Source organism: Amblyomma maculatum, chromosome 11 (assembly GCF_055883805.1).
Source record: "Amblyomma maculatum isolate TAMU_Amacu chromosome 11, ASM5588380v1, whole genome shotgun sequence".
Taxonomy (NCBI): Eukaryota; Metazoa; Arthropoda; class Arachnida; order Ixodida; family Ixodidae; genus Amblyomma; species Amblyomma maculatum.
The window spans coordinates 4,694,924-4,707,377 of NC_139354.1; the positions used below are offsets into that span (position 1 = coordinate 4,694,924).

General features: G+C 44.4%; 1 protein-coding gene across 1 annotated transcript in view; it reads right to left on the bottom strand.

The window, feature by feature from the left end:
- Positions 1-4,770: 4,770 nt before the first annotated feature.
- Positions 4,771-12,454, bottom strand: part of LOC146172694 (glutamate [NMDA] receptor subunit 1-like) — a 109,759-nt gene continuing 102,075 nt past the window's right edge. Inside the window, exons 17-19 of the mRNA XM_084584890.1 lie at positions 11,257-11,364; positions 9,990-10,135; positions 4,771-5,818 (exon numbers count right to left, since the gene is read on the bottom strand). Of these exons, the coding sequence (XP_084441016.1) occupies positions 5,462-5,818; positions 9,990-10,135; positions 11,257-11,364 (611 nt within the window). The 3' untranslated portion in view covers positions 4,771-5,461. The remainder of the gene's footprint in view (positions 5,819-9,989; positions 10,136-11,256; positions 11,365-12,454) is intronic.

The window sequence follows — 12,454 nt, forward strand, 5'->3', positions numbered from 1 at the left end:
CGTGAAGATATTTCAGTTGCCCGAATTATACCGATACTAGTGTCATGCTTACGTATTTGTAAAAATGCCTTCGCCCTAATATGTGCTAGTTATTGTTCTGTACACATGGCTGACTTTGTTTCTATTTATGATGCATTTCGTCGGTGCATTCTCTTAAAACATGCTGTGCCAGAATTATCTGTGTTTTTGACCACTTTTGCAGTAAAGCATGGTCAAAGTCGGAATACAGTCTAACACTAATGTTCTTACACATTCTCTCCAGTAATTGCTTCCACAAAAGTTCATTGAATTACGTGTAATATGCGTCTTTCTTTCATGGCTCTTGTCTGTAGTGCACGAGAAAAAGAAAGCGTTTCACTGTATAGTTGACAGCGCCGTTGCTCTTCGTATTCATTATTGGCGAAGAGAAAAAAACCCTAGACGGTTATGTCGTATGACTCGGAGTCGCCCCTAAGTAGGTACCGGACATGACCCGCCGTGCGCATGCGCAAAGCGGCCGGCGACGACGCCGGCGGCGGTGGTGGCGGTGGTGGCAGGTAGTAGGACGATGGCAGGTGCTGTCCTCCCGCCGACGAACCCAAGTGGTGATGATGGTGGTATTGGCGGCCGGCTGAGCTCGCTGGCGATTCGAGCATTCCCAGCAGGCCCCGCTCGGTGGTAAAGGGCTCCCGGCCGTTCGCCTTCACGCGTCGACTCTGGAGTGGCATGGTGGACCGGAGCGTACGCCGCTTCTGCGCAAGGAGGGGAATGCGGGGCGACTCCAGTAGAAATGACAACGATCGAGTTCGGCTTTAAGCGATTCTCAGCCACCTCTGTGACTCTACGAGCTGTAACATGACGTGCTAAATACCTCCCACACAGCACGTGGTGGTTAAACGACGCAGAAGAGCATCTTTTTGGGTGATAGTACAGCTATAATGCAAGTTAAAAAGGTTTTCGGCGACCACCACTCACCTTAGCGTTGACCGCTGCCTTCGGTCAAGGTTTAGTGCAATCTGAGTGGCACAAGTCTTTTTAAACGGGGCATTGCTCTCGGCGCAGAAAGAAATAAAATAACATAAATTTGTGTGTTGTGCTTTACTGCGCATAAGCAGCTCAGCCTATCGTGCGCCAAGTCCGATGATGTAACTTTAGTCGATGGACAGAAAAAATGTTGCATTTTATGCCTTTAATTCCTATTTAGAGGAACCTCTTTTGGACGACATTCCTCATAAAACGCTATACAACCTCTTTGACGTTTCTCACGACTGGGGACGAGTTGGAATTAAGGCCCTTAAAGGGCCTGCAAGTTCACCTAGGGGTAGGGCACTGAAGTCTTCGAAATAACAATGTGGCTGTGGCAAGTGTTTTGCTTGCTTCCCTTTAGAGAAATGTCGCGAAACTTCCTTTCGGGCGAGTGGTTAATTGAACCATTTGGGGATGCTTGCAGCATGACAGATAAGACAAAGGTACTTGTCACGTTAACCTACTGTGTCACGTTACAAGCATTCCAGAACAGATGACCTTTCTGGACTCGCACTAACCTCACGGTATGTTTAAACGTACACAACAAGCTCAGAGAAGTAAACGTTAGCTCACGTCTTTGGACTCGGAATATTGTTGCCAGAAGTGGCTATTTTTTTCTTTTAATTAAGTATTTGAAATACGATTTGATGAGCAATAGGAGGTGCATAAAGTTTAAAGGCATGCATTTTCATTTTAGACTCTTATTACATTGAAAGATGATCATTACCAGAACAGTATAGCGCGTTTCATGTTTGAGAAGTTAGCGCAAAGCCGCCGATACGGACCTTTCTTCGAATAGGGGTGATTCTCTTTGAAAAAAAAAAAAAAAAAAAATCAATCAGCCAGCTCTTTTGATATATCTGATATATTTATATAGCATGTAAACCTGGTTAATATGAAACAAATTTGCTATTCTTATCGACTATCAGGGTGCTGAATGTTAAGCTTTAAGTTTATATATTGTTCAGTTTTTATATGACTAAAATTTAGTGCGCTCACTAAGGCGTTGTAGCGAACAGTTCGACAAATATCTGGCACAAAAATATAATCGAACCCACAGGGTACATACACGAACAAGCTGTCCGGCATTAACAAAACTCTTGTAGCAGTTGTTCAGCTTGTTTAAATGAATTTAATGTATTATTAACTGAGCAAAATAGGGCGGCAGATGAAATGAACGGGGCAATTTTATTGAAACAATATATAGCGATCAATCTGACGCTCAACGTGCTATCGAACTATGATCATTTGCTGAACGCAAACGTTTTGCATAAACATTTATTACCACGTACGACTCAGAACTACCAGTATAATACCTGCAATGTGAGCAGTATGCATTCTACGCCGGACAACCCCTATTAAAGATTTAAGGCGTTTAGGTTGTATGAAATTTCTGAGCAACTGGACAGACCACGTATACTACTGCGTGACATGTATAGAAGCCTCATCTCCATTCTGAACTCCCTAGTGACCTTATCTTCTTTATTTGTTTTTTATTACTCGGAGCATTACTTACCTTTGTGTGCAGTACAGTTGTCTAAACAATTATAAACAAATTTGTTGATCGCTCGAATGTAGATAGAGCACCAAATTGATTTTCAGGAAAAGCTCTCGCACCTACTCAAGATCCTAAATGCCTACATGCATTGTGTAAAAGATAATCAGAGGAAATCTAGAAAAGAGGTTCAAATGTGCACTAAAAGGCCAAGGTGTATTTCACTCGCGACCCTTTAGGCTGTCCATGATATGGTGCTTCCCAGTTGACAGTAAATATATCGGAAGTTGGCAGTGATTACACACCACTGCTAACTAAATGTGCGTTCACATCCCAGTAGGCTGTACGGCAATAGTTCATATTACACTTGCGATCAGCATTTATCATCTCTTGAAGTGCATGCTTTGAGCAAGACGCTTATCTACTCAATTATGCATTTGTTTAAAGAAAATATTCTTGGGCTTTCGGCACACGGCATGTATGGGCCAAAGTGGATAATGCATGATGCAGACCAGAATTTGCAAGGCTTCTTTATGTTCCCTTCCTTCGACAGTAAGTTTCAACGCGAAACAAACAAACAAAAAAACAATCAAATCGAAGTGCTATACGCATTCCGCAGCCAAGGGTAAAATAAATATCTAGAAGAATGAAGTGACACGAGCAGAGGGGGCGACAGGCAACCGCAAAAAGTGAACAAAGAGAAATGAAAAAAGGTAGCGGCCCTCGTTAGACCCCAGCTATGGACTTTCTACTTGCCTAAGCCTAGAGGCTACGCAAAACTCTACCTCTACGCCAAGAATGGGGAGGCTTACCGGGGAACGCGTTAGGAGATAGAGAAGCAATGATTGAGCAGTGATTCGCGGTCCGCCCGTCACACCCTCTGTCGTATGTGGCGTGTGGCCGCCCGGGACGTGCCAAATCGCTGTCTCATCTAGTGGTGAGAGGGCGTACGGGAATCACCTGTTAGGACGTGTTCCGGTGCTCGGCACTAAAATACTAAACCGGGAAGCAGAGAAGCAAGAGTTAGAGCAAGAATCCACTTGAATAAGAATGCGATCGTATATTTCCGAGTGCCGCTAATTAATAAGCTTGGAAGGTGAGGGGCCGAGGGCTTGCTCTCCTTATGGCATGGTCTCATTTTCGATACACTGTTCTGAAAAGCCGGTCAATGCTGCAGGCGTTCGCACCACCACCAGCGTCAGAGACACTGCGATACTTCTCAGTGCAATTTGAAGCCATTTCAGCAATGAAAATTGCTGTGATGGTTTAGTACCACAGCGTCTACCAGAGGCTTCGAGGTATGCTGATTAGATCCCTTAGTATAAATTTCCTTTATTTTTCTTTTCATGATTATATAGCCTTTCTACCTGCCGCTTTCAGAGCTAAATTAGCTACCTTAAAGTTCATCGCAGAGATTTCAGACTGCTTGGAGGCCTTTAGCGCCTACACTCTCAATGTCAACAATGCAACGCCTAATGCCCGAAATTGCCGCAGTTTCCTGATATAAGCATATACAGCCCTAAGAGCTTCTTCACTGTTGCACGTGTCTGTTTCGCTAATTCATAGCTAAGAGAGAGGTCTGAATGGATTACTTAAGAGCCCCAAGAGCTTCTTCACTGCTGCACGAGTCTGTTTCGCTAATTCATAGTTAAGAGAGAGGATTACTTAAGATGAGGCTAGCTCGGAGACACTTCCACCACATTCTGAGTGCACAAGGTGGTTCATGAAGGGACACAGGGGTAACTTTAGCCTTGGCAGCAGCCATCGTCTTAGCTCTGGCACAGATGACTGCGACTGAAATACGACAACATTATGCCCTTAGTGATGCTGATAAGGCAGCGGGGCGTCTGTTCAATTCCTTTCTATAAGCCCTCTATCCATTCAACGCTTTTCTATCACGATGAGAGAATGATTGTGGCCCTTTCCAGTCCAGGTCTGTGAACTTTCCTTTTCCTCCCGTTCCTTCTCAAGGCGACTTTCACGCATGCACACGCACAAGGCAGACAACAGAATTCACAGCAATATAGGCAGCAGCGCAAGAATTTTGAATTGTGTTGTTCAGAACTAAAGTTATGAACGACATGTAGAAGATCCCCGTTTCCAGCCTCCTCCGCATGTTGGGCCCATTTTCCCGCGAGTCCATGAATATATCGTCTTGACTGATGGCTTCGGCATAAATGAAGAAAGTTTGTGTTAACTGTGCACTCTCGTATTCCTAGGCTATCTAAGTGTGCAAATAAACATGAGACCGAAAAGTGAGAGCAAGAACGTTTAATTAAAGATATGCAAAACAAATTTTTAACAGAAACATACGCAACGTGACAAGAACACTTGATAAACAAGAGCAACAAAAAAAGTGGAAAACATAAAGTAATAGAATGATGACACATGAACACATCAAACACCCAGTGGGAGCGTTTTAATTTGGTGTCTATATGAAGAAAAAAAAAAAGGAAAATCGAGTGCGGTGCTATTGAAACTAAGCCAACTCTATTATGTAACTGTATTATGTAACGGTTAACTCTTCAGAAAGAAAATGAAATAAATATTTGTGATTGCCATGAGTAGGAAACAACATCCTTGTTGCACCGACTGCACCTGGACGATAAGAGTCCAGCACTATTTTCAAGAACATGTTTTTATTTGAATGAGGTTCGAATTTGCAATGCTACACTATAGGATGACAATAGTGCCCACTTGATAAGCACTAACGCCGCTCTTGGTAGTAGTAAGCAAACAGCTAGGAGATGATATGTCGCATTGTCAGGCAACAGTGCCGAAACTTGAAACAAAGGAAATAATTTTGTTTCCACACAAAAAGAGAAATACAAGCCAGCACAGGAAGAATACTTTAACCCCTGATATGTCCCCCATCAGACATTCTAGAAACAGGATTTCCCCATGTCTAATGCCGCCACCTCATGTCAGTTTGGATTTAAATTATGTAACCTTTTACAGTATTCAAACTGGGATGGCATGGTCAGGTTTCGCTGCTGAACAGCGTCTGCGTACAGCATAATCGCCATTCTGGCTAGAGTCTGAGTCTCGGCTGGAATCTGGGCTAGAGTATTTGCTAGAGCTTCGTTCTTTGGCCGGCCGCCTCCTGCGTCGACGTCTAGCATTGCCTTGCGGAATGTCCAGGAACAAAGACTCCGTGTTGGTCCCCACGGTTCTTGTACGAGCGGCTGCGAGTACGTCGAGGTTCTTCCACTTTTGCGACAAGGGCTGTTGTTCCTCGACAAGCTTCTCTTTTTCGGCTTGGCGATTGGGTTTTGGGCTCAGATCGTAATGGGCTTCAGGGTCCCAATCATCCCATCTCTTTTGCATACGGAGCCCAGTAGGGTGTTCGAGATGAAAGCAGGAGAAATAAAAAAGAAGAAACGGCAACGAAAAGAAACGAAAAAAAAAAATGAGATTAACGTCGTCAAAACTGAAAGTCTTATTTCAGGTTTAGAAGGAAACAAATTAATTAGAAAAACAAAAACAAATAAAAAAAGGTAGCGATGATTTCTCAATCACCCAGGACATGCCATTCCGCTGTTCTACACTTGGCAGTGAGGATTCTTGCCCTCTGCAGATCACCTCCAGGATCGTTTACTATAGCGTCATTTATTATTAATGACACACCATAACCTCAGGGAACAAAATGAACCCTGTTCGTGCTTATTTCGGCAGTTACTTTTGCTTAAAAGCAAGCGAAAATTGTAAATAACTTTTGGACTCCGCTCACTAGGGCCATGCTCACTAGGTAACAGTGGCGCCTGACTGATATGTCGCCTTTGTTCCCGATAAAAGCTCTTCTTAAAGCAAGGTTTTGCTAAAAATTCTTAAAAATTAAGTGGACTTGTTCCTTGGTTAGATAATTGTTGCGATAATTTGGCGGAAGAAGTTGGGGAGTATTACCCCGATATTTTCGATGCAAACGTAGACATCACACATGCAATTGAAATTTTATGGAGTGTGGCGGCGGGTGCGGGCACGTGGGCTAGGTGTGTGCGTGCAGAGGGGGGGGGGGGGGGGGGGGATAGGTGACTACTGGGCGATGCTTCTAAGGGCAACTTTCTTTTCCAGTGTGCTCATGAGTTCGAGTTCCACATCTCTCTTTAATGCCTTAGTATTAAAGGCTAAGGAACACAAGAGGAGAACTGCAAAGAATGATTATGTAGAGAGGAAAAGCTGAAAGTAAGGCTTAAAATTTAATATATGCAGAAAACTATGGCAATGTTCAACATCCTAGAGAAGGAACATCAGTTTACAATAAGTAGAGAAACACGAGAAGTGGTAGACGATTACGTATACTTAGGACAAGTAGTGACCGCAGATCCGGACAATGAAAGGGAAATAACCAGGATAATAATGCTAGGATGGAGCGCATTTGACAAGTACTTGCCGATTATCGCTAGCAGCTTACTGGTATTTCTCAAGAGAAAAGTACATAACAGCTGCGTCTTTCTTTTACTCACATGTAGGGCTGAAACAGGGAGGCTAACGAAAAGATTCTACATAAGCTGAGGACAACACAGATAGATATATATGGAACGGAAAAACGTAGGTGTAACGTTAGGAGGTAGGAAGTGTGCAGAGTGGGTCAGAGAAATAACTCGAGTTAATGACATTCTAGTAGAAGTCAAGAAGAAGAAATGGGCATGGGCAGGGCACGTATAGTGCGAAAAGAGGATAAACGTGCTAAGGGTAACAAACTGGATTCTAAGGGAAGATAAGCGTAGCGGGTGGAGGCACAAAGCTAGATGGGCAGATGAAGTTAAGAAGTTCGCAGTGGTCAAGTGGATGCAGTTAGCACAGGACCTGGTTAGTTGAAGGAATATGGGAGAGGCCTTCACCCTACAGTTGGTATAGTCCGGCTGATGATAATGATGATGATGATGGAGAGAATCTGGCATTGTGGGAGTTGTGAGCTTTGCCTCATGACATCACAGAAGCTGCCGACCAGTCTGTGTCCTATCTCGCTTGCCATCCAACTTCTGTCAAAGGCATGTTCGTAGATTTTCGCTAACGTCAGCAAGGCCGGAGTTTTTGCTGGAAGAGGCTTTAATACAACTACATTAAAGAAAGATGTGTAAATTGCTGGTTGGGTGGTTTTTCTGCAGGGTAGATTTGGGTGGATGAGTTATGGATGGCATCTTTGGAAGGTGAAGGTGAAGGTGAGAGGCGGAGAAGGGCGGGTGACTGTTCGGTAGTGGTGGTGGGTGGGTGAGTAGCCCCCTATCTAAGGGGGTTGGGGTGGGTCGGTAGGGAGCTATGCTGTCGGATGATTCTATTGCATGTTACAGGTTTCAATCTCTGATGCTATACAGGCGCCGGCATTCCTGTATGACAGTAATATTGCTTCGCAGTTAAGAGACATCGTAATTAAAATAGCAGTCTGCCTTAAGGATTGTGCTAAGGAAAGACTTGATATTACAGTAGTAGTTGGCAATTTAAAATTCGTTTTCATGGTGGCCGTTACCCTAAAAATTACTGGTTTGAGCATCTTGCGAACCATAGGCCCAGATGGTGCGGGTTTTGTGGCGATATATTTCCTAGGGTACACAGTTGTGCACGCCAAATTAGTATAGTTTATGCCATAGCCTTTTTTACTGACATTGAGAGGACAAGAGATCTATTGCGGGTCGACTTCACGAAAGGGGTTCTCCAAGTATTGGAAGGGGACGTCACTGATGTGCAGTGCATGTCTCTACATTGCACTCATTAGTCAAAGACCGCACGAGATAAACGTGATTTTTGGGCTGCTGAGAGAAGGGTTCTGGGCGTAAGGAGACATCGATTTTGTCGGCGATGTCGAACACTGACCAGATTTCCTCTGCGCTTATGTCCTCGTGACAACTTGTTCCCTCGGCCATAAATACAAATTTGCCTCCTTTAGGAATGGTCCGGTAGACTTTTTGGGAGTTTACTTGACCCATTATTCAGTGGGCAATTCCTTTCGTGCTCGTATAAAAAAAAAAAGAAAACATAGCAGTCTTATCTCTCTGAATATCTAGGCTGCCACAGGGGGGGGGGGGGGGGTGTATTGTGGGGCCTAGAGAACTCATGAGCCTCCCACGGAAGCCTGCCGCCACTGAGCTATAAGTGCAAAGTTATGAAAGAAGCGGGGGTCGGTATGGTAGCCAAATGACCTATATAGATGCTGCGGATCATCGATTTACTGTCAACGGCAAGAATAAAAACGTATTTTTCTTGAACAATTCGTCACCACGAAACGATCAAATGTCAGCGAGAAATGTGCAGAACGTTAGGTGGGCGGATGAGGTTAAGAAGTTCGCAGGGGTCAAGTGGATGCAGCTAGCACAGAATCGGGTTAATTGGAGAAATATGGGAGAGGCCTTCGCCCTGCAGTGGGTATAGTCAGGCTGATGATGATGAATGTGAAAACAATGCAGGAACTTACGTACTTGTAAACGTTCGTAATGTAGTAGCGCACCGCACGTTTATAGAAGCTCGCTGCATTTCATTTTCAACAAAACGCTAGGAAGAGTTTCAAACAGAGCGTAACTAGGGGGAGGTAGCACTAAATATAAGTTTCATGTAATCACCAAGACGATGTACAGGGTTGTCCACTCTTAGTGCGAACACACGAGCAGGTGGTCACTCTCCTCAAAGCGCTGTCGCGTCTGATTTGGCAGTGCATTGAGGTAAAGTGGCAAACCGTGCCAAGCATCGCCTCCAGGACCATCTGTGCCTGCTTTACTTTGCTTCGATAAGCGGCCCCGTCGGACGTAATGGCACTTTGAGAAGGGCGACCGCCTTCTCGAGTGTTCGCACTAAGATGGGACGACTGTACAAATGAAGTTGCATAAATGGCGCATGCATGAAGACGATGCGTAACTGAAAGTCGAAGAGTCCGGCCTGATATTAATGTTCAGCTAATATCTTCTTTTCGTCCCCGCCTTGCTTTAGTCCACCTCACTCTAAATTAAGGGATGCTGGTTAACACCGTTGCCTTGTGCACCTCACTCCTGTCATCAAGACCAACGTATACGCATACATGCATGCCTACCTATTTCTGTTCCACTCGACCATTTGTCATGATGTTACTATCCTCTAGCCATAACTGTGCAAAACGTTCGATAATTTAATCCGTGGGAGTCCTAACATGCTGACATTCGTGCTAGCTTAAGTGTCTCTGGCCGTACGGCTAATTCCTTGAGCACCTCATGTAAGTTATCGTCTTGTGGCATAATTATCTCCCATCTGCATTCTTGACCTCTTACTTGCGTTGCTACTTTCCCTTCCTTACAGTGGTCCGACAAAACATAAACAAGTTATTGCGATCGACCTCTTCGTCGTTACAGGAATTAAACTTTTGTACACTAAATTCTTTAAACATCTGATGTCATTGGGACTATTAGACTGCCTGCAATTCGGCCAATATGCTGCCCGGAAACGCCACTGGTATTTGGAATAGAACTAATCGCAAATTATAATTTCTAGAAAAAACAAAGGAGTCGTCATAAATGGAGAGACTCACCTCAACAGCTCCGCGCCATTTATCGGCGGCGTGCCTGGCGAGTTCGAGCCTCCGTTGCTTGCGTGTCTGGTGCTTCTTGTACACGATCTCTATCACAATGAGCCCTATACCACCCACGATGCCGGCGCCCACCAGGATGAACACGCCTGAGGAAGGAAAGCAGCAGGATTGGTATCTGCAATAGTACAGGCTTTTCACGCAATGCGGCCACACCGTAGATCTCCCAAAGCATGAGTACTAGATAATCTTACTCACTATCTGTTTCCTGCGTGGTGTGCACCGTTAACCCTTCCTATTTTTCTTCGCCAGCTGACCCTATAATTTTGTTTTTGTTTTTGTGGCGCGGTAAAGAGGTGGTGTTTTTGTTAATCATTTACCGCAGCTTTCCGTTCTTCAGAACATCTACTTTCTCGTTCGCGTTCACAACGTGCAACTCAAAACACATTGAAGGGCCAAGGGTAAAAACGGACAGATAGCAATTATACGGACGCGAATAAAATGGTCTTGATGATATTTTCTTCTAATATAAAACGCAAAGGAACAAATATGCCAGTTCGTGGGTTCGGATCCCACAGGCGGCATTTTTTTTTTGTGCTCTCCAGTTAATTATTTCCACGTTTAATTAATACTTTACAGTGATAAAAAATAGCACCCCCTATCCTTTCGTTTGTGTCAGTGTCTGTTGGTTCTCTTCTTATGTAGAGATCTTGGAAGTTGCTTCTTTGAATTCCTTTTATGTGGGCCGCGCCGGTAGTTGTAAGGTAGTAGAAATATGACATAACACTCTTTGCCTGCATGATAGGAGTGCTAACCCCCGATTTTCTTCGCTGCGTGTTCAGTGGCAGCCGATCTTCTGCAAAACGAGTGAGTACATGCTGGATGCGCGATGCTTCAGTTTACTGCCGCTGTTTACGTCATAGAAAAGTCAAGCTTCGAGTCAGACAAAAGTTGTCGCTAATCACGAGGTGTCAGTGCAGTCGCGAGTTGTGCAGCGTGTTCCGAAGCTATGCACGTTGCCTCAATATGGGAAGTTCCCCCTCCAGTTCTTTCCAGCATGCGTGGCCCAAAATAACAGAGGCTTATACTAATGTCGTATTACATGTACTGGCACTGTACAAAAATCGCACCTGCTGAAAAATAATTACCGGGAAAGAGGATATCAAAATCCCAACAAAACAAAATTAACTATACTAACCAAAAGCACTCACGCACAACTGGAGATCGTTCAGCAAGCAAGCCAGAGACATGTAATTATAAGACGACTAACCCGCCATGTTGGTGAGTCCCAGCGTTGCCGGAGTGCGTTCATTCCTGGTTTCGCATTTTTCGCCGTCGCGGATTATCCATTTGCTGTCAAGCTGTTCCATGCAGCCGCCTGTGACGTAAAAATTACTAGAGTGAAGCAAGATGTTGAACTATTCGGTTGCTTCTGCTCGATCGTATATATATATATTTACATAAAGAGCTCCAAACTTCTTTCCCATATAAAGTCAAATTTCTCTTTTCCAAACAGGAGCACGTTATAAGTGAGCAGCTGCACAAAGGTTGCTGTGAAGAATTAACGTTGTTTTTTGTTTGCTGATCATACACCTTAGTTCAGAAGGGATAAACACGAAATACATAACTAATTGCACCTGACGAGAGCGGTTTGTGGTGGAGGATGTGAGCATAAATCGTTTCGCATCTGCTTTTCTAAGGGTGGTTCTCGGACCGATTCGGCTGTGATCCAGCGCATGCATCATAACATAAGGTCAGTGGCTATTTTAGAATTTCACTTCGGTCGCTGCGGATAGTAGAGGGCAAGCATGAACGAGTCTACACAAACACAGGCAGGAAGAGTGCGATACGCAGATCGCAAGTTGTTATTAGAATGTTGGGCAGCCCATAAGCTGAAAAGAACGTTACACATGTGTTGTTCACTTTATATAGGTCTATGTTCAACAAAGTTTTCGTTTTCTTTCCAAGTACACTTATTCTTCAGTCTACTCCGTTAGAGCTCTGAATTCATCCTGTCCGCTTCCTCCCACAAGCTACCCACAACTCATTTGGTCAAACTTCACTACGTGCATTCAAAGCATCCATGCATTGCAGTGAAGCCCAAACATTGTGACGAAAGCGCCAAGCTGGGCTCCGCTTGGCACCCGACTGTTATACTGTAAGCACGTTGGTTCTCCTACTGTTATTGTGATTTGCGGGGTCTGTTTTAGAGCGAACGATACTCACCCCCAAAGCCGCTCACCGCGATTCCGCGCCTGTGTTTGCTTGGTTTCACCTTGTGCAACCTAGCATAGAAATATGTGTTGTCTGTCCTTAAAGTGATCTTGTCAACCTAGCATAGCAATAGCATTGCACAAGTAAAGTAATAAACATAAACCCTTGGAGTGGAGTGGATTTGGGCCGAAATATTTCTTTAGGGAGCGAGTACGAAGCGTAGTAGCTATCGCCGCAGCCGATTACCCGTTGTT